This window comes from Melanerpes formicivorus, unplaced genomic scaffold (genome assembly GCF_026170545.1).
Source record: "Melanerpes formicivorus ecotype bairdi unplaced genomic scaffold, bMelFor1.0.p_v2 SCAF_13, whole genome shotgun sequence".
In the NCBI taxonomy this organism is placed as follows: Eukaryota; Metazoa; Chordata; class Aves; order Piciformes; family Picidae; genus Melanerpes; species Melanerpes formicivorus.
The window spans coordinates 17,792,410-17,810,669 of record NW_027142365.1 but is presented as its reverse complement, the minus strand read 5'-3'; the positions used below and the strand labels follow the sequence as shown (position 1 = coordinate 17,810,669).

The following is an 18,260-nucleotide window of genomic DNA, read 5'->3' as shown; positions in this document are numbered from 1 at the left end:
CCAATGGCTGGAAGCAACAGGCAGAAAAATCACAGAATAGAATCAATAAGGTTGGAAAAGCCCTCAGAGATCATCAAATCCAACCTGTCACCCAACACCTCATGACTACTAAACCATGGCACCAAGTGCCACATCCAATCCCCTCCTGAACACCTCCAAGGATGGTGACTCCACCACCTCCCTGGGCAGCACATTCCAGTGGCTAACAAGTCTCTCAGTGAAGAACTTTCTCCCTCACCTCCAGCCTAAACCTCCCCTGGCACAGCTTGAGACTGTGTCCTCTTGTTCTGGTGCTGCTTGCCTGGGAGAAGAGACCAACCCCCACCTGGCTACAACCTCCCTTCAGGGAGTTGTAGAGAGCAGTAAGGTCTCCCCAGAGCCTCCTCTTCTCCAGGCTAAGCAATTCCAGCTCCCTCAGCCTCTCCTCACAGGGCTGTGCTCAAGCCCTCTCCCCAGCTTTGTTGCCCTTCTCTGGACACCTTCCAGCATCTCAACATCTTTCCTAAACTGAGGAGCCCAGAATTGGACACAGGACTCAAGGTGTGGCCTAACCAGTGCTGAGCACAGGGCACAAGGACTTCCCTGCTCCTGCTGGCCACACTATTCCTGATCCAGGCCAGGATGCCATTGGCCTTCTTGGCCACCTGGGCACACTGCTGGCTCATGTTTAGGTGGCTGTCAATCAGCACCCCCAGGTCCCTCTCTGTTTGGCAGCTCTCAGCCACTCTGCCCCCAGCCTGTAGCTCTGTCTGGGGTTGTTGTGGCCAAAGTGCAGCTCCTGGCACTTGGACTTGTTGAATGCCATCCTGTTGGGCTCTGCCCATCAAAAACTACCATTCCTCTTTAAAGCTTGGGGTCACAAATTCAAATATCTAAAACACTGAATAGGAAATGGTGTTTGGGAGTGACCTGCCCTTCACCACAGAATATGCAGGGGGAAAAAATGACAAATGATGGCCTGGAGCCACCACTGCTCTTTTGATAGGCCCAATTTTTAACATCACTCTGTTGGATCCCTTTCTTCTTTCCTGACTCATCACAACACTGCTCTGATCATCACCACAGCTATTCAGTAAAAGTGGATTAAAATTCCTAGACAGCCACCAAAGCCACAGCAGGCTTCAAACTGCATTTTTTTTTCTCACTGGTATGATCAACTTCATGAAACAAGGGCATCCAACCTAGAGGCTGAGGAAAATTCATCTTGCCCATGGCCAGTTCTAGCAGCCTTTTTCACAGGGGAAACACAGCAGGAGGCTGTGGGCTGAAGGAAAGGCTCCAATGGTAACAGCCTGATCCAGGCAGCTCCCTTTCCTTGGTATTTCAGCCCCCTGTGAATCTAACTTGAATGTGAACATATTCCAAAAACTCTCTTTAATATCTTAACATCAATGACATCACCATCTTGACAGTCATCATGCCAGGAACTGTCACCTCTCTAAGACCCACTACAGCTTAGAAAAGTCACAAGAAGGTCTAAACCTTCTTAGCCATGTCCCTAAGTGCCAAGTCCACACAGTGCTAGACTCCCCCACTGCCCTGAGCAGCCCAGTTCCAATTTTTGAGAACCCTTTCACTGAAGAAATATTTCCTGACATCCAGCCTGAACCTGCCCTGGTGAAGCTTGCATACATTTCCTCTGGTCCTGTTGTTTGCCATCAAGGTGCTGGCCCACTCCTTTCTCTAACCTCCTTTCAGGGAGCTGTAGAGAGAAATGAGGTCTCCCCTCAGCCTCCTCCTCTCCAGACTGGACACCCTCAGCTCCTTCAGATGCTCCTCACAGGCCATGTGCTCCAGGCCCTTCACAAGCCTCCTTGCTCTTCTCTGGACATGCTCCAGCACATGACAGTTTTGAAGCCATTCATGGACTAAAACTGCATAATGGCAGGAGATGAAATGAAATGGCTTTGGGGAGAAACAGCCAGGGGGTGTCACAGCCACAGAACACACAGCTGCCAACCTCACATGGAAAGGGGCATTCCCTCAAGAACCTGGACACATCAGCACTTCCCTGAACACTACTGAAGGCTGACAGTGACACTCAGGGCTGCCATCCTAACACTTCCTTAAAACCACATTGCCAAATAAAGTCAGCCTGCAAAGAATGCAGGGCACGTGGAACACAGCCCCAGTATCTCAGTCACGAGCTCTCCTGGCACTGTGCTGTGATGGAGGAGCTGTGCTGACAGCTAGACCACCAGAAAAGGACAAGCACCCAGTCTCGTGGTCACAAGGGCACAAGCTGCTCTCCCAAGGTCATCTTAGGCCCAGATTGAAGCCCCATAAGAGCACTGTGCACATAACCTGTGCAGATGTACACCAACAATCCACCCTCACAAAGAGCAGTTCATGCAAAGATTCTGAATCCATGACAAGGAGGTGATTCCCCCCCTCTGTTCCTCTCTGGTGAGAGCCTGCCTGGAGCACTATGCACAGTTCTGCAGCCTCTATTACAGGAGGAGGATCTGGAGAGGCTGGAGTGTGTCCAGAGAAGGGCCACGAGGATGAGCAGAGGGCTGGAGCTGCTCTGCTATGGAGACAGACTGAGAGAGTTGGGGTTGTGCAGTCAGGAGAAGAGAAGGCTCTGAGGAGACCTAATTGTGGCCTTCCAGTATCTGAAGAGAGCTACAAGAAAGCTGGGGAGGGACTCTTGAGGGTGTCAGGGAGTGAGGGAGTGATAGGACTTGGGGGAATGGAGCAAAACTAGAAGTGGGGAGATTGAGATTGGATGTTAGGAAGAAGTTGTTCCCCAGGAGGGTGGTGAGAGCCTGGCACAAGTTGCTCAGGGAGGTGGTGGAAGCCTCCTGCCTGGAGGTGTTTGCAGCCAGGCTGGATGTGGCTGTGAGCAACCTGTTGTAGTATGAGGTGTCCCTGCCTATGGCAGGGGGGGTTGGTACTGGCTGCTCCTTGAGGTCCCTTCCAGCCCTGACAATTCTGTGATTCTACTTTCCCCAAAGAAAGCACATAGATAATCATCAGTAAAATCAATGATAAAATCTACCACTACTTAAAGTAGCTTGAGATTACAAGTTGGTGGCTCCTCTTAAGGATCCAGTACCCTTCCTGTGAAAATTAAAGTGTCACCAGGCAGTGTATGGATACAGAAGAAAGTCTGGCTTTGTCAAGTTGAACTTTTCAAGCCAACACTGGGATAGAATAGAATAGAATAGAATAGAATAGAATAGAATAGAATAGAATAGAATAGAATAGAATAGAATAGAATAGAATAGAATAGAATAGAATAGACCAGACCAGGTTGGAAGATACCTTTTTGATCACGTCCAACCCATCATCCAACACCATCTAATCAACTAAACTATGGCACAAGTCTCCTTCTAAACACCTCCAATGATGAAGACTCCACCACCTCCCTAGGCAGCACATTCTAATGGCCAGTAACTCCATCTACATCCAGCCTAAACCTCCCCTGGCACAGCTTGAGACTGTGTCTTCTTGCTCTGGTGCTGGTTGCCTGGGAGAAGAGACCAACCCCCACCTGGCTACAACCTCCCTTCAGGTAGTTGTAGACAGCAATAAGGTCTGCCCTGAGCCTCCTCTTCTCCAGGCTAAGCAACCCCAGCTCCCTCAGCCTCTCCCCATAGAGCTTGTGCTCCAAACCCCTCCCCAGCTTTGTTGCCCAATACACCTATGCATCCCAGATACTGCTTTTCTGGTCACCTCTTCTTTTCAGATACATAGCCCCTAATAACCTTAAGTATAGTTTTGGCATGTTTGGTTCCCTCCTTCACCCTGGACAATAGCACCCCAAATCTAAACAGCAGATTACAGGTTGGACTCGATGATCCTCGAGGTCTCTTCCAACCTTAGCGATGCTGTGATACTGTGATTACAACATGAGCCAGACATCACTCTTCAGGTTCCCCAGAACATTTGCTAAAGAAAGTCACCCTCCCCCCCTCAGTAATGCCTCCTCTGCTGCCATTCTCACAGGAGAAATACCACTCAATCTCCTCTCATGTGAAGGGGCAAAGTCACTTTTCAGATACTGTCTCAGAGGGACAGAGAAATCAGCTTCCACCAAGGTAAATCTGATGCTGTCACACTGAAGCAATTTAAAACATCATGGATCTAATCTGTGATGTTTATATAACAGCTGTATCTGATCAACCCATTAAAAATCTCCAGTAATTCAGCCAAGAATTTGCTAGTTTAATGATCTTTAAAGATATTGTAGCATTTCAGTGGATTCTTCCTACAAGTGTAAATAATAACAATGTGCTAAGCAGTTTTGAGCACCTATCAATGCCTGGAGATATTCAATATCTCCATCCCTGGAGACATTCAAGGTGAGGCTGGAGAGGGCTCTGGGCAGCCTGATCTAGTGGAAGATGTCCCTGCTGACTGCAGAGGGGTTTAGACTGGATGACCTTCATAGGTCCCTTCCAATCCAAACCATTCTGTGATTCTATCACCACATACCAATAGAGAACACTCAAAATTCCTGTTCTATTCTTATCCTCCCTCCTTACAGCTCTGTATACTGAACCCAGCACACTTCACAGGGTATAAGGCTATAATTAGAACCAACACTGCATTTTCTTGATGAAATCCCCAAAGGTATTGCCATAGAATCATAGAATCAGTAAGGTTGGAAAAGACCTCAAAGATCATCAAGTCCAACCTACCACCCAAGACCTCCTGACTAACTAAACCATGGCTTCAAGTGCCACATCCAATCCCAACAGGAGACACCCTCCATGTGAATCCCACTTTTTGAAACACTTTTTTCCTAGGCCCTATCACAGAGAAGAGAAGAATTTGTTACCACAGCATAGCTTGGGTTGGGAGGGACCTTAAAGGTCATCCAGTTCCAACCCCCTGCCATGGGCAAAGACACCTTCCACCAGCCCAGGCTGTTCGAGGCCACATCCAACCTGGCCTTGAACACCTCCAGGGAGAGGACATCCACAGCCTCCCCAGACAACCTGCTCAAGTGTCCCACCCTCCTCACTCTAAGAATTTCTTCCTCTCATGTCTAAATCTTCCCTTCTCCAGCTTAAAGCCATTTCCTCTGGTCCTGTCACTACAAGCCCTTGTAAAATGTCCCTCCCCAGCTTTCTTGTAGACTCCTTCAGGTACCGGGAGGCTGCTCTATGGCCACCCTGGAGCTTTCTCTTCTCTATGCTTCACACTGCCCAAGTGCTGTGGAAATCCCATTCTTCTGCAGCTGCTAATTTAAGGCACCACAGTAAGAATCACACTTTTCTTTGTAATTTTTTGGTGTGCTTTTTCTATTTGAGCCTGGGGTGGGCTCATGCTTAACCTGTCTGAAAAGAAAGAAATAAACACCCAACCCATAACTACAAAGCCACTTGAAAAGAGCAATACCAATCTAAGGATGCAAACAGTCACCACCACTTACATCACTGATTATTTCACTGCATTTTCGAGCCAATTCCATATTCCTGTCCTCAATAACAGGCTTGAGGAAGACCTGGAAGAGAAAGATAATCATTGCAGGTTTGCTGTCCTAAAATAATAGAAAGAAACAGGTACAATCGAAAGGGGGGCGGGGGGAGAGTACTTTTCAAAGCTATTTCACTCACCTCTTCTTCTTCTTCCCCATCCTCATTTTCAGCTTCCCTGAGATCCTGAACAGACACTCGCATTTTAGTCCTCTGCAGAAAACAATGGCTGGGGAAAAAAGGGTTCAGTTGTGCAGGAAACAGCTCAGACCCTACAGCACGGCAGGAATCAATGCTTCGTTTGTGTCCTCCCCTGCACTTAACTCCACCAAGGCTCCTTCCTTATTTAGGCAGCACTTGACAAGTCTTTATCTGAACAATTGGATGTGAGTGAAGGGAAAGGCACTGCAGATGGCCTTGCTAGCTCTCCGTGGCAGCAGAGCTAATGCTTTCTTACAGATTACATATAATTAAATGACCTCTCCCAGCCAGCTATTTTTAAAACGGCTGTGAACACCCTTAATTAAACGACTGGGCTGCAGTTAATTCATAACATAAGTAATTCAGTAAAATTAGCAGACTTAAAGGGGGAACACTGGCTCTAGGGTTATGGGAAAGCTGCCCAGTTCCAAGATTCAAGGCACTGCTGACTCCAAAACCACTTCTCACCAAACTTCATTTTGTTGGTCCAGGAATTGAGCTTTTTGATTGAAGACAAAATGCAACCAAACACAACCAAACACAACCAAACACAACCCAGTCCTCGGTTTCCCAGTAGCTGTTAAGTGTTAGCATATTACTGTGGAAATATTCCTTTTCCCACAAAGCATATAAAATTCCTGAGATGCTTGGCATATTTGGCCAGCTGAAGGTCAAATCTGTGCATACACAGGCACGAACACATCGGTAGCCTCACAAGCATGCATGGCTCTGTACTTACACCACCAGGAATGTGCCTTCACTGTTATAAACTGTCACAATCTGGAGCGCCTCAAACCAGCCTTTTTCTGCAGGAATTCCTTGACTCCAGCTGCAATGAAAGCTGCAATGAAATAGCCTGCATTAGGAACAGTGTGGCCAGCAGGAGCAGGGAAGTCATTGTGCCCTGTACTCTGCATTGGTTAGGTCGCACCATGAGTACTGTGTGCAGTTCTGGGCCCCTCAGTTTAAGAAGGACATTAAGACACTTGAACGTGTCCAGAGAAGGGCAACAAGGATGGGGAGAGGCCTTCAACACAAGCTCTATGAGGAGAGGCTGAGGGAGCTGGGATTGTTTAGCCTGGAGAAGAGGAGGCTCAGGGGTGACCTCATTGCCCTCTACAACTACCTGAAAGGTGGTTGCAGCCAGGAAGGGGTTGGTCTCTTCTCCCAGGCAACCAGCACTAGAACAAGGGGACACAGTCTCAAGCTGTGCCAGGGGAGGTTTAGACTCGAGGTGAGGAGGAAGTTCTTCACCCTGCAAGTCATTCAATGTGCTGCCCAGGAAGGTGGTGGAATCACCGTCCCTGGAGGTGTTCAAGAGGGGATTGGACGTGGCACTTGGTGCCATGGTCTAGTCATGGGGTCTGTGTTGGTAGGTTGGACTCAATGATCCTCGAGGTCATTTCCAACCTTAGTTATACTGTGATACTGTGATACTGTGATATTTTCCTGTTTGTTTCTTTGTGGGGTTTTTTCTTGCCTTTTTGGGTTTTTTCTCTCTGTTTTACCAGAGACTAAGCATGGAGGAAGCAAGAATGGAAAGAAAGATAGGCACTCTGGAAGCTCATTTTTCACCTGCTTCATGGGAATTGCTTTGCTGGGTGTTTGGACATAGAATAGAATAAACATAGAAGAGAATAAACCAACCAGGTTGGAAGAGACCTTCAAGATCATTGCGTCCAACCAATCCAACCCACCTAAACAACTGTATAGAACTTCCTCCTAACATCCTGCCTAAACCTCCCCTGGCACAGCCTGAGACTGTGTCCTCTTGTTCTGGTGCTGGCTGTCTGGGAGAAGAGACCAACATCTGCCTGGCTACAACCTCCCTTCAGGTAGTTGTAGAGAGCAATAAGGTCTCCCCTGAGTCTCCTCTTCTCCAGGCTAAACAACCCCAGCTCCCTCAGCCTCTCCTCACAGGGCTGTGTTCCAAACCCCTCACCAACTTTGTTGCCCTTCTCTGGACACCTTCCAGCAACTCAACCTCCTTCCTAAACTGAGGGGCCCAGAACTGGACACAGGACTTGAGGTGTGGCCTAACCAGTGAATCAGCAGCAGTTGTCTGGTCTGAAGTGGTAGATTACAGAATCATAGAATTGTCAGGGTAGGAAGGGACCTCAAGGATCAGCCAGTTCCAACCCCCCTGCTGTGGGCAGGGGCCCCTCACACTACAGCAGGTTGTTCACAGTCACATCCAGCCTGGCTGCAAAAACCTCCAGGCATGAGGCTGAAGAATTTCTAGGTAAGAAATTTAAACCTTAAGATGCTTCTAAGAATTATTATCTGTAATAAATGGAGACCATGTTGCATTTCTAGACAGCCCGCTTGACTACAGCAGTGTTTGCAAATGACCTACATGATAAGAACAAGCAATGCAGTTCAAAAAGTATGTTTTAATGCTGAACTCCATCAAAATAGCAGATATTAGACACTGGAACAGGTTGCCCAGGGAAGTTGTGGATGCCCCCTCCCTGGAGGTGTTCAAAGCAGGTTGGATGAGGCCTTGAACAACCTGGTCCAGTGGAAGTGTCCCTTCCCATGGCAGAGGGTTTGGCCCTGGATGATCTTTAAGATCCCTTCCAAACCACTCTACGAATCTATGGCTCTTATGCCGGTGGATTGAGCATCACTGCGTTTGCCTCTGTAAAACAAGGAGGTGTTGCAGCAGCAGCTGGAGTAACCAGCATTTGAACATCATTTTTTGTTCCAAAGCCTAGATTGGGTATTTCTCATTTTACAGAGGTAGGACTTTGAACTTCATCTAGCAAAGCAATTCCCCACTGCACAGCTTTGCAATCAGACAAAGATATCAGGATTGTGTCCTCTTCCAAATGCTCTTCAAAGAACCTTAACTGCTTGTGCCCAACATCCAGCTGGATCCAACCTCCTTTCAGGTAGTTTTAGAGAGCCAGAACATCTCCTACTTAGCCTCCTTTCCTCCACACACAACAGCCCCATGTCCCTCAGCTGCTCCTCACCAGACCTGTTCTCCAGACCGTTCACCAGCTCTGTTGCCCTTCTCTGGACACATTCCAGCCCCTCAATGTCTTTCTTGGAGTGAGGGCCCCAAACCTGAACCCAGGACTCAAAGTATGGCCTCATCAGTTCCAAGTACAGGGGGACAATCACTTCCCTGGTCCTGCGTATACTCCTTTCAATTGTGGACTTAAAACGTAGTAAAAAGAGAGGTAGAATTTTAGTGCTTTAAGTATCCTGCTTCCAATGAGTTAAAAATCAACCCCCAGCCATCCCTGAAATGAAAATGTCATTTTCTGTTCTCACTGGACAGACAACAGATCACTGAAGTACAACTAATCCACCACCACGCAGCTGGTGGTCTCTTTTCAGAGGCACACCAAAGCACTTGTAAGTGCCCAGATTCAATTACTTCTCATTCCCAGAAATACTCCTCTGCCAGACTGGAAGCTGCTAGCAGCTCTGCATAAGGAAGTTCATAGCCAGGCTATCAGCACCACCATCACGGAGACAAAGCAAGCATGGGATTTGAATCCTGCCAATTTTAACCTCCTCTGAACATGACACAGCAATTAACATGAACAGAATACATTCCAGAGATGGATCCATTTAATGATCTGTCAGATCATTAGCACTGCATTTGCCACCAACACTTCAGATCCTGAAAATACCTCATGGTACTAAGCTAAGATTTTTCACTCAATGGAAGTCTCCTTCTCTGTCTGGATGGGTTCCTCTGCAACCAGCCCTAGGTGATCTTGCTTCAGCAGGGAGGTTGGACTTGATGATCTCTGGAGGTCCTTTCCAACCCCTAACATTCTGTGATGCTGTGAAACTGCTGCTCATGGATACAGGGGATATAGGTATTTGAGGTTGGAGCTCTCCAGGCACTGAATAGCCTTTTGGGGGTAGTAAGATGTTGCCTTCATTGTGTCACATCTGTGATTCTATGAAAAATATTCTCTTTAAGGTTTGAGCAAAGCAGAAGGTGGCAATGACACTCTATTCAGGGCTTGTCAGACCACACCTGCAGCACTGCCTGCAGTTTTGGTCCCTGCTGCACAAAAAGATGAGAACAGGCTGGAAGGTGTCCAGAGAAGGGCCACCAAAATGATCAGAGGGATGGAAACTGCCATGTGAGGGAAGGTTGAGAGAGCTGGGGTTGTACAGCCCTGAGAAGAGGAGGCTGAGGGCACACCTAATCACCATGGACTGATATCCAAAGGGTGGCTGCCAGGAGGATAGAGACTCCTTTTTGATAAGGAGTCCCATGGAGAAGACAAGGGCTGATGGGGAAAAGTTACTGCTGGGGAGATTCCCACTGGACTCCAGAAGAAAATGTTTCCCCATGAGAACAGCAAGAAATTGGAATCATCTCCCAAGGAAAGTGGTGGAGTCCCCTACACTGGATAGTTGCAAGACTCAGCTTGCCAGGGTGCTGGGCCAGCTCATTGCAACTCCATTGTCACCTAGAAAGGTTGGAGCAGGTGATCCTTGGGGTCCCTTCCAACCTGGCATTCAGTGATATGATGCCATGGTGTTTTTAAAGACCAGTTCCAATGAGATGTTAGAATACTTGCTCCTGGGGAGAAGACACAAACATCCAGCTGGCTCCAACCTGCTTCTACGGAGTTGTAGAGAGCAACAAGGTCTCCCCCTCAGCCTCCTCTTCCACAGACTAAACACCCCCAGTTCCCTCAGCTGCTCCTCACCAGCCCTCTTCTCCAGACCCATCACCAGCTTAGTTGCCCTTCTCTGGACTTGTTCCAGCCCCTCAATGTCCTTCTTGGAGTGAAGGACCCAAAACAGAAGCCAGTACTCCAGGTGTGGCCTCACCAGGGCTGAGTGCAGGGGACAGTCTGGTTCCCTGGGTCCTGCTGGTCACATTATCCCACATCCAGGCCAGGATGCTGTGGTGGCCTTCTTGGTCACCTGGGCACACTGCTGGCCTGTTTTGCCTCAATGCACTCTAAAAAGCTAGATACTCTCTTTCTCCCCTCAGTGACTGTATAGTCATATACAGCTTACTTTAATCTGAAATAAGAGCTATATTTGGCTTATATGCAGACTATTGCACACATTTTCTTAGCCATAGAGCCTGGGCACTTGCACTTAACCAGGAATTTTTCTTGTGGCATTACTTCAAATTGAGCTGCCTGATCTGACAGAATCTCCTGGAGCAGGAAGAGAAAATTGAACCTTTCCTACAAATCTACTTTCAGTTGTAATAACATCCAGCAGCCTCCAACCCTCACTTCTTTAATGAAGGCATTTTTCTGGAAATGAAAACCACTGAGGTTTATTTGCCTTGTATTTAATTAACCTTTTTCCTCCTCCGTGTTTTTGCACTTCTGGTGCTTTGACAGACCTAATAGTGTAAAACTTCAGTCATACTCTCTTTGGAGGGAGCAGTACCCTAAGTAAAAGAGACTTCTAAAACAAACAAACCAAAACAAAATCTTTATAACTTTGCATTTCTGGAACTTTTCAGGCCACTATGATTCTTAAGTAAGTTAAAATTCCATCAGATTTCCTACAGGCAGCTGAGACTAAACCAAAAACTAAGCTCCTCATTGAGAGTTATTTAAAAGCAGAGCTCTTACATTTCACAGAATCACCAAGGTTGGAAGAGACCTCAAAGATCATTGAGTCCAACCTGTCACCACAGACCTCATGACTAGACCATAGCACCAATCCCCTCTGGAACACTTCCAGGGATGGGGACTCCACCACCTCCCTGGGCTGCACATTCCAATGGTGAACAACTCTCTCAGTGAAGAACTCTGCACTGGTTAGGCCACACCTTGAGTCCTATGTCCAGTTCTGGGCTCCTCAGTTTAAGAAGGACATTGAGAGACTTGAAGGTGTCCAGAGAAGGGCAACAAGGCTGGGGAGAGGCCTTGAGCACAGCCCTGTGAGGAGAGGCTGAGGGAGCTGGGGTTGTTTAGCCTGGAGAAGAGGAGGCTCAGGGGTGACCTTATTGCTCTCTACAACTACCTGAAGGGTGGTTGTAGCCAGGAAGGGGTTGGTCACTTCTCTCAGGCACCCAGCACCAGAACAAGAGGACATAGTCTCAAGCTGTGCCAGGGGAAGTTTAGGCTGGAGGTGAGGAGAAAGTTCTTCACTGAGAGAGTTGTTAGCCATTGGAATGTGCTGCCCAGGGAGGTGGTGGAGTCCCCATCCCTGGAGGTGTTCAAGAGGGGATTGGATGTGGCACTTGGTGCCATGATCTAGTCATGAGGTCTGTGGTGACAGGTTGGACTTGATGATCCTAGAGGTATCTTCCAACCTTGGCAATACTGTGATACTGTGAAGTAACAAAAGTCACTTGATCAATGATGAAAATTTTATTCAAGTAACTTTGATACTTTTTTTTTTTTGGACCAAGATAAATAATTTCAAGGCCTAAATAATGGATGGAGAAGGTATGTTTCAAAGTATCATCTGATCCAAACAGACCAAGACAAAGCTGTATTGATGTACAAAGCACAACACCCTTATTGTGCCACAAGCAAGTGATTCTTAACTAGATTTCACTTGGATAAAGTGGTTTAAACTTTTTGTCTGCTTTGTGAATTGTGCCCATCGTGATTTAAACAAGCAAACAGATCACACACACACACTCTGTCTCCAGGAAGGTTTAAATCTGGGTTGTCACAATCAAGCCTCATCTGGAATGTTGTGTCCAGTTCTGGGCCCCTCAGTTCAAGAAGGACCTCAGGGAACTGCTTAAGAGGGTCCAGCACAGAGCTACAAAGCTGCTTCAGGCAGTGGAACATCTCCCTGATGAGGACAGGCTGAGGGAGCTGGGGCTTGGAGCTTGGAGAGAGAGGAGCCTGAGGGCTGCCCTCATTCTTGTTAATAAAGATGTGCAGGGCAGTGTCAGGAGGATGGAGCCAGGCTCTGCTCAGTGGTGTCCAATGACAGGACAAGGGGCAATGGGTGCAAGCTGGAGCAGAGGAGGTGCCAGATGAACATAAGAAAAAGCTTTTTCACTGTGAGGGTGCTGGAGCCCTGGAGCAGGCTGCCCAGAGAGGTTGTGGAGTCTCCTTCTCTGAAGGGTTTCAAAACCTGCCTGGATGTTTTCCCGTGTGACCTGCCCTGAGTGATGCTGCTCTGGCAGTGGGGTTGCACTCAATGATCTCTCCAGGTCCCTTCCGACCTCTAACATTCTGCGTGATTCTCTGTGTATGCTTGACAGCTACACAGAGGAGCTGGACTACGAACTCAGCAGTGCATTTAAAGACAAGAGACTGAACCAGGTAACAGGCACATTCAGAAAACACCTACAAGTCTGAAGGTTATAATGACTGGTGGATAGCTTATTCTTTCCAAAATGCTGCTGGGGCCAAACACTCTGCTTGAGTAAATATCATTTTTGAAGTGCTTATAATAGTTCACAATAGATTCAGAAACACAACCCTTTATTGAAAAGAATCTTAGGGCAAAGAACCTTCCAGTAAGGGCTCTTTGGATAGCCTAATCCAGTAATTGAGTTCATGGTGGCAATTCAGAGCTCCAAGTTCTTAAGGACTGATGACAGCACGGATGAAAAACAGACTGCAAATACAATAGGTAGCAATAACAAGTCCCAGGAATGTCAGATCCTTAGGTACACTCTGGTTAACAATGATACACATAAGTTTCCATGACAACAGTGACAAGATGATAAAAACACCTTCTTCCATCAGCCCCTGAAAAATACTTTGCTGCTTGTATCACTGATGAGGTGGCAAGCACCTAATTTAGCAACACTGACTTGCACCTAATAATGTATTTTTATACTCAGAGGAGGGCACATCACATTTTTAGAGGACTTCATTGAACAGCTGAGGCAGATTTAAATGATTCATGATGTGATTTATGCTTTTGGTGAGTCTTTTAAATCAAGTTACATAAAACTTGGCCTTTTACTTTAGTCATTGTCCGTGGTTTAGCTGCAAATTTCAGTTTAAAAACAAACACAACAGATTTTCCCTGGTGGGAAGCACTTTTGCAGAGATCAGACAAAAACTCATCTAGCATAGAATCACAGAATCAACCAGGTTGGAAAAGACCTTTGAGATCATCAAGTCCAACCTATCACCCAAGACCTCATGCCTAACTAAACCATGGCTCTAAGTGCCACATCCAATCCTTTCTTGAACACCTCCAGGGATAGTGACTCCACCACCCCCCTGGGCAGCACATTCCAACAGCCAATCTCTCTTGCTGGGAAGAGCTTTCTCCTCACCTCCAGCCTAAATTTCCCCTGTCACAGCTTGAGACTGTGTCCTCTTGCTCTGGAGCTGGTTTACTGGGAGAAGAGACCAACCCCCACGTGGCTGCAACCTCCCTTCAGGTAGTCATAGAGAGTCTTGGTTAGGCCATACCTTGAGTCCTGTGTCCAGTTCTGGGCCCCTCAGTTTAAGAAGAACATTGAGAGACTTGAAGGTGTCCAGAGAAGGGCAACAAGGCTGGGGAGAGGCCTTGAACACAGCCCTGTGAGGAGAGGCTGAGGGAGCTGGGATTGTTTAGCCTGGAGAAGAGGAGGCTTGGGGGAGACCTCATTGCCCTCTACAACTACCTGAAGGGTGGTTGTAGCCAGGAAGGGATTGGTCACTTCTCTCAGGCACCCAGCACCAGAACAAGAGGACACAGTCTCAAGCTGTGCCAGGGGAAGTTTAGGCTGGAGGTGAGGAGAAAGTTTTTCCCAGAGAGAGTTGTTAGCCACTGGGATATGCTGCCCAGGGAGGTGGTGGAGTCACCGTCCCTAGAAGTGTTCAAGAGGGGATTGGATGTGGCACTTGGTGTCATGGTCTAGTCATGGGGTCTGTGGTGACAGGTTGGACTTGATGATCTTTGAGGTCCCTTCCAACCTTGGTGATAATGGAGATCTCAGCTGAAGAATACCTGAGTTTAGAATTTGCTTCATTTGTCTCCATCAGTCACCAAAAAACCCAAACCAATGATGGTAAATCAGACCTGCTTTCTCAGTTCCATAATTAGAGCATCATCTTACCTCTGAATTGTGTTCTCAGAACAATAGAGGACACAAAAGTGACATTCCTTGCTCCTGCTACTTGATATTCTCTCCAGGGACCCGGTTATGCCTAAAAACAAGCAATTCCAATGACATCAGTGGAAGTCAGACTTGCACTTATCTCAATTCTAGGTGAGCATACTCCTCCAGCTCTACACTACCATCAGAATGCTTGTTAAAATGTTATGTTCTCACAGATCACTTCAGGAAAAAATAGTTCCTGTAAATTAGTAATAACAATAATTTACACCCACAGTGCTCAGCACATCTAAATTACCACGTTAAAGGTACACTGAGTTACAGCTGGAAAAATCAAGGCAGGTTTAATGCCTGCACGGCATGAAATAACTCAGTAAGTACCTTCTGAGAGGAGGAAGGCAAAAGAAACACTACAGCAATGCTCTGTACACCATGAATTATCCAGAAATACCAGCCCTGGGCATGATCACCGGTGGCTGTCGATGACAGGAAAGAACAGTAACTAATCTCTGCTCACACAGCTCCTTGTGGGCAAGATTTAAAAGAATGCTGCAAACACAGGGCTAGAGGCTTTGACAGAGGACAGTGACACAGAGCCAGCCAAGCCCTCTCACTGCCCTCAGGCATCTGAGGACTAGGCTGCAGTCAGACTTCAGCAAGACCAGCCATGGGTAGGTCTAATTGGGCCCAACTGATTACCCAGCTCCAGATCACAGTGCTGACTCATGGCTGCTTGAGAGTCACAGTCTGGCCAATGGTTTAGGAGGTGCTGTAGACCTGATGTGGGGCACAAACTGTCTTAAATCTCCTTCAACAAATCATAGAGAAGTTTGGGTTGAAAGGGACCTTAAAGATCACCCAATTCCAGCCCCTTCCACCTTCCACTAGCCCAGGTTGTTGAAGGCCTTTTCCAGCCTGGCCTTGAACACCTCCAGGGAAGGGGCATCCACAACCCCCCTGGGCAACCTGTTCCAGTCTTCCCACCCTCACCAGAAATAATTTCTTCCTAATATCCAGTTTAAATCTTCAATCCTCCAGCTCAAAGCCATTCTCTCTTGTCCTATCACTACAAGCCCTTAGCAAAAAGTCCCTTCCAGCTTTCTTGAAGCCCTCTTATGGTACTGGAAGGCTGCTCCAATGTCTCCCTAGAGCCTTCTCTTCTCCAGGCTGAAAAGCCCCAACTCCCTCAGCCTGTCCCCATCAGGGAACATCTGGAATTTGGAGAAGAGAATTCAGACCAGGATAAATAACTGCTCCTTGCTATATACCTAAAGAAATGCAAGGGTCCAATGGTTTTGTTTTACAAGGTGGAGAACAAGAGGCCACGAAGTAAAGCAGCACCTCCAAAGCAGGAAAGGAAGTCTGTGATGAATCAAGACTTCTTGACTCCCAGCCCTACAGTTTTAGTGCTGGTATCATATAGTTTCTCAACAGCATTTTTCCTGGCTCTCTTTCAGTGATTTTTTTCTGTTAACTCATTTCCAGCACAAACTATTAACTTGGGTACTCACAGCATGGAAGACTTCTTTCCCCCCCCCTAGAACGTTTCATTATCTGTTAAACAAATTCTAGTGTCAATATAACTTTAAAAATGAGAATGGGAAATAAAATAGTGGGAGGAGGACAGAACACAGAACAGTCTTTCATTTAGGATCTTATGCTAAATTACAATTATTAGATGTCTAGGTGAATGTGCAGCATAGAGTTAGGGTAATGTTGTAGCTGCTTGTTAGGCAAATGCATTTCAGTGACTCTTGTAGTAACTTGGGCATGAAACAAGCAAGATAACCTGGAGAAGAGAAGGCACTGGAGAGACCTAATTGCCACCTTCCAGTACCTGAAGGGGACTGCAGGAAGGCTGGAGACTGACTGCTTACAAAAGCCTGCAGTGATAGGACAAGGGGCAATGGTTTGAAATGAGAGAAGAGCAGATTTAGATTGGATGTTAGGAACGAGTTCTGCACCATGAAGGTGGTGGAAGACTGGAACAGGTTGCCCAGGGAGGTGGTTGAAGCCCCATCCCTAGAGATATTGAAGGTCAGGCTGGACAGGGCTCTGGGTAACATGATCACTGAAGGAGTGTTGGACTAGATGACCTTTGGAGGTCCCTTCCAACCTGGGTGATTCTATATAGAAAGAGAGGGAAAATACCTGAATCCTTCCTTGCCTTCCAAAGTCTAAATTAAAGTTATATAAAGGTAATTTCTATATTCCAAGTTAACAGAACAGGTGCTATTAAAAAGCTAACTTCAAGCCTAGCTGGGTAAGGTTCCATTTAAATTGCATTTTGGTAAATATTTGTTCATTTTTACATACCTACACCACCACCAGAGAATTCATTTACATTCGTGCCTAAGGCCTGGCTTTGAAGAGCTTTTAAGTCCTTTTATCTGTCTGATGATGTCATGGGAAGCCTGAGCCTGTCTTTCAGGGGAAAAAAAAAACCAACCAAACCTCCAAAGCCTGAAGCTGCCTCTGGAAAAAAATTGTATTTGCCTTCAGGTCTGTGGTAAATGTATTTTGGCAGCTTTACACTCTAGAGCTAAAGACATTTCTCAGGCTCATCAGGGAAGCAGACACAGCAGCGCTAATCTGTAACACAACGCTGCAGAGCCCGGGGGTGGGAAGTGCCTCATCCTACACTCACCCTGCTCTTCTACACCCCCAGCAGCAGCTACACAGCTCACTTCCAACAAGTCCCAACCATCTCTTCCATGAGATGAAGATGCAGCTATAATATGCTCGGTGTAGACATTCAAAATATGTCAGACTCAGCTTCCTCAAGCTTATGTTTAAATCCTAGGATATTAACACCCAGCAAAGCACAGTGCTTGGCTAATGCTACCCACAGGGCTTTCTTTTTTTTTCTTTAAGAGGTTGGAACTTTCTACAGCTAAAAAATATATCAAACTGAGGTAAAAAATATAATGAGGATCAGAGCACAAGTCGAGTTAAGCTCATGTTGGCTGAAAGACTAATATTCAGGTGTGGAGATGTGGTGCTGAATGGAAAAAAAAATAGAAATGGGGAGATTCAGATTGGATGTTAGGAAAAAATTCTTCATCAGGAAGGTGGTGAGAGACTAGCACAGGCTGCCCAGGGAGGTGGTGGAAGCCTCATCCCTGGAGGTTTTTGCAGCCAGGCTGTGAGAAAGGTGTCCCTGCCCATGGCAGTGGGGTTGTGTGACAGTATTAGGCTGTGCCTTTCAGAAAAGGACAGCTACAGAACTCTCTAGCTGAATGTTTTGGTATAAAAAGGAAAACAAAGATAATTCTAAACTAATTTCATTGGTAGATCAGTAGGAATGTAGCCTTAAGGATTTAGTCTGAGTTCAGTCTGCTGGAGTGGCTGGAGAGCAGCCAGGCAGAAAGGGACCTGGGGGTAGTGGTTGACAGCAGCTGAACAGGAGCCAGCAGTGTGCCCAGGGGGACATGAAGGCCAATGGTATCCTGGCCTGTATCAGGAATAGTGTGGCCAGCAGGAGCAGGGAAGTCATTGTGCCCTGTGCTCAGCACTGGTTAGGCCACACCTTGAGTCCTGTGTCCAGTTCTGGGCTCCTCAGTTTAGGAAAGATGTTGAGTTGCTGGAAGGTGTCCAGAGAAGGGCAACAAAGCTGGGGAGGGGTCTGGAGCACAGCCCTGTGAGGAGAGGCTGAG

The 18,260-nt window shown here is 47.0% G+C and overlaps 2 protein-coding genes across 3 annotated transcripts in view; both read right to left on the bottom strand.

The window, feature by feature from the left end:
- Positions 1-18,260, bottom strand: part of LOC137444980 (LIM zinc-binding domain-containing Nebulette) — a 354,339-nt gene that overhangs the window by 118,168 nt on the left and 217,911 nt on the right. The gene's annotated exons all lie outside the window — the stretch shown is intronic.
- Positions 1-18,260, bottom strand: part of LOC137445004 (nebulette-like) — an 81,478-nt gene that overhangs the window by 22,647 nt on the left and 40,571 nt on the right. Inside the window, exons 5-8 of the mRNA XM_068146407.1 lie at positions 14,605-14,695; positions 6,367-6,468; positions 5,568-5,655; positions 5,384-5,455 (exon numbers count right to left, since the gene is read on the bottom strand). Coding sequence (XP_068002508.1) covers positions 5,384-5,455; positions 5,568-5,655; positions 6,367-6,468; positions 14,605-14,695 — 353 coding nt within the window. The remainder of the gene's footprint in view (positions 1-5,383; positions 5,456-5,567; positions 5,656-6,366; positions 6,469-14,604; positions 14,696-18,260) is intronic.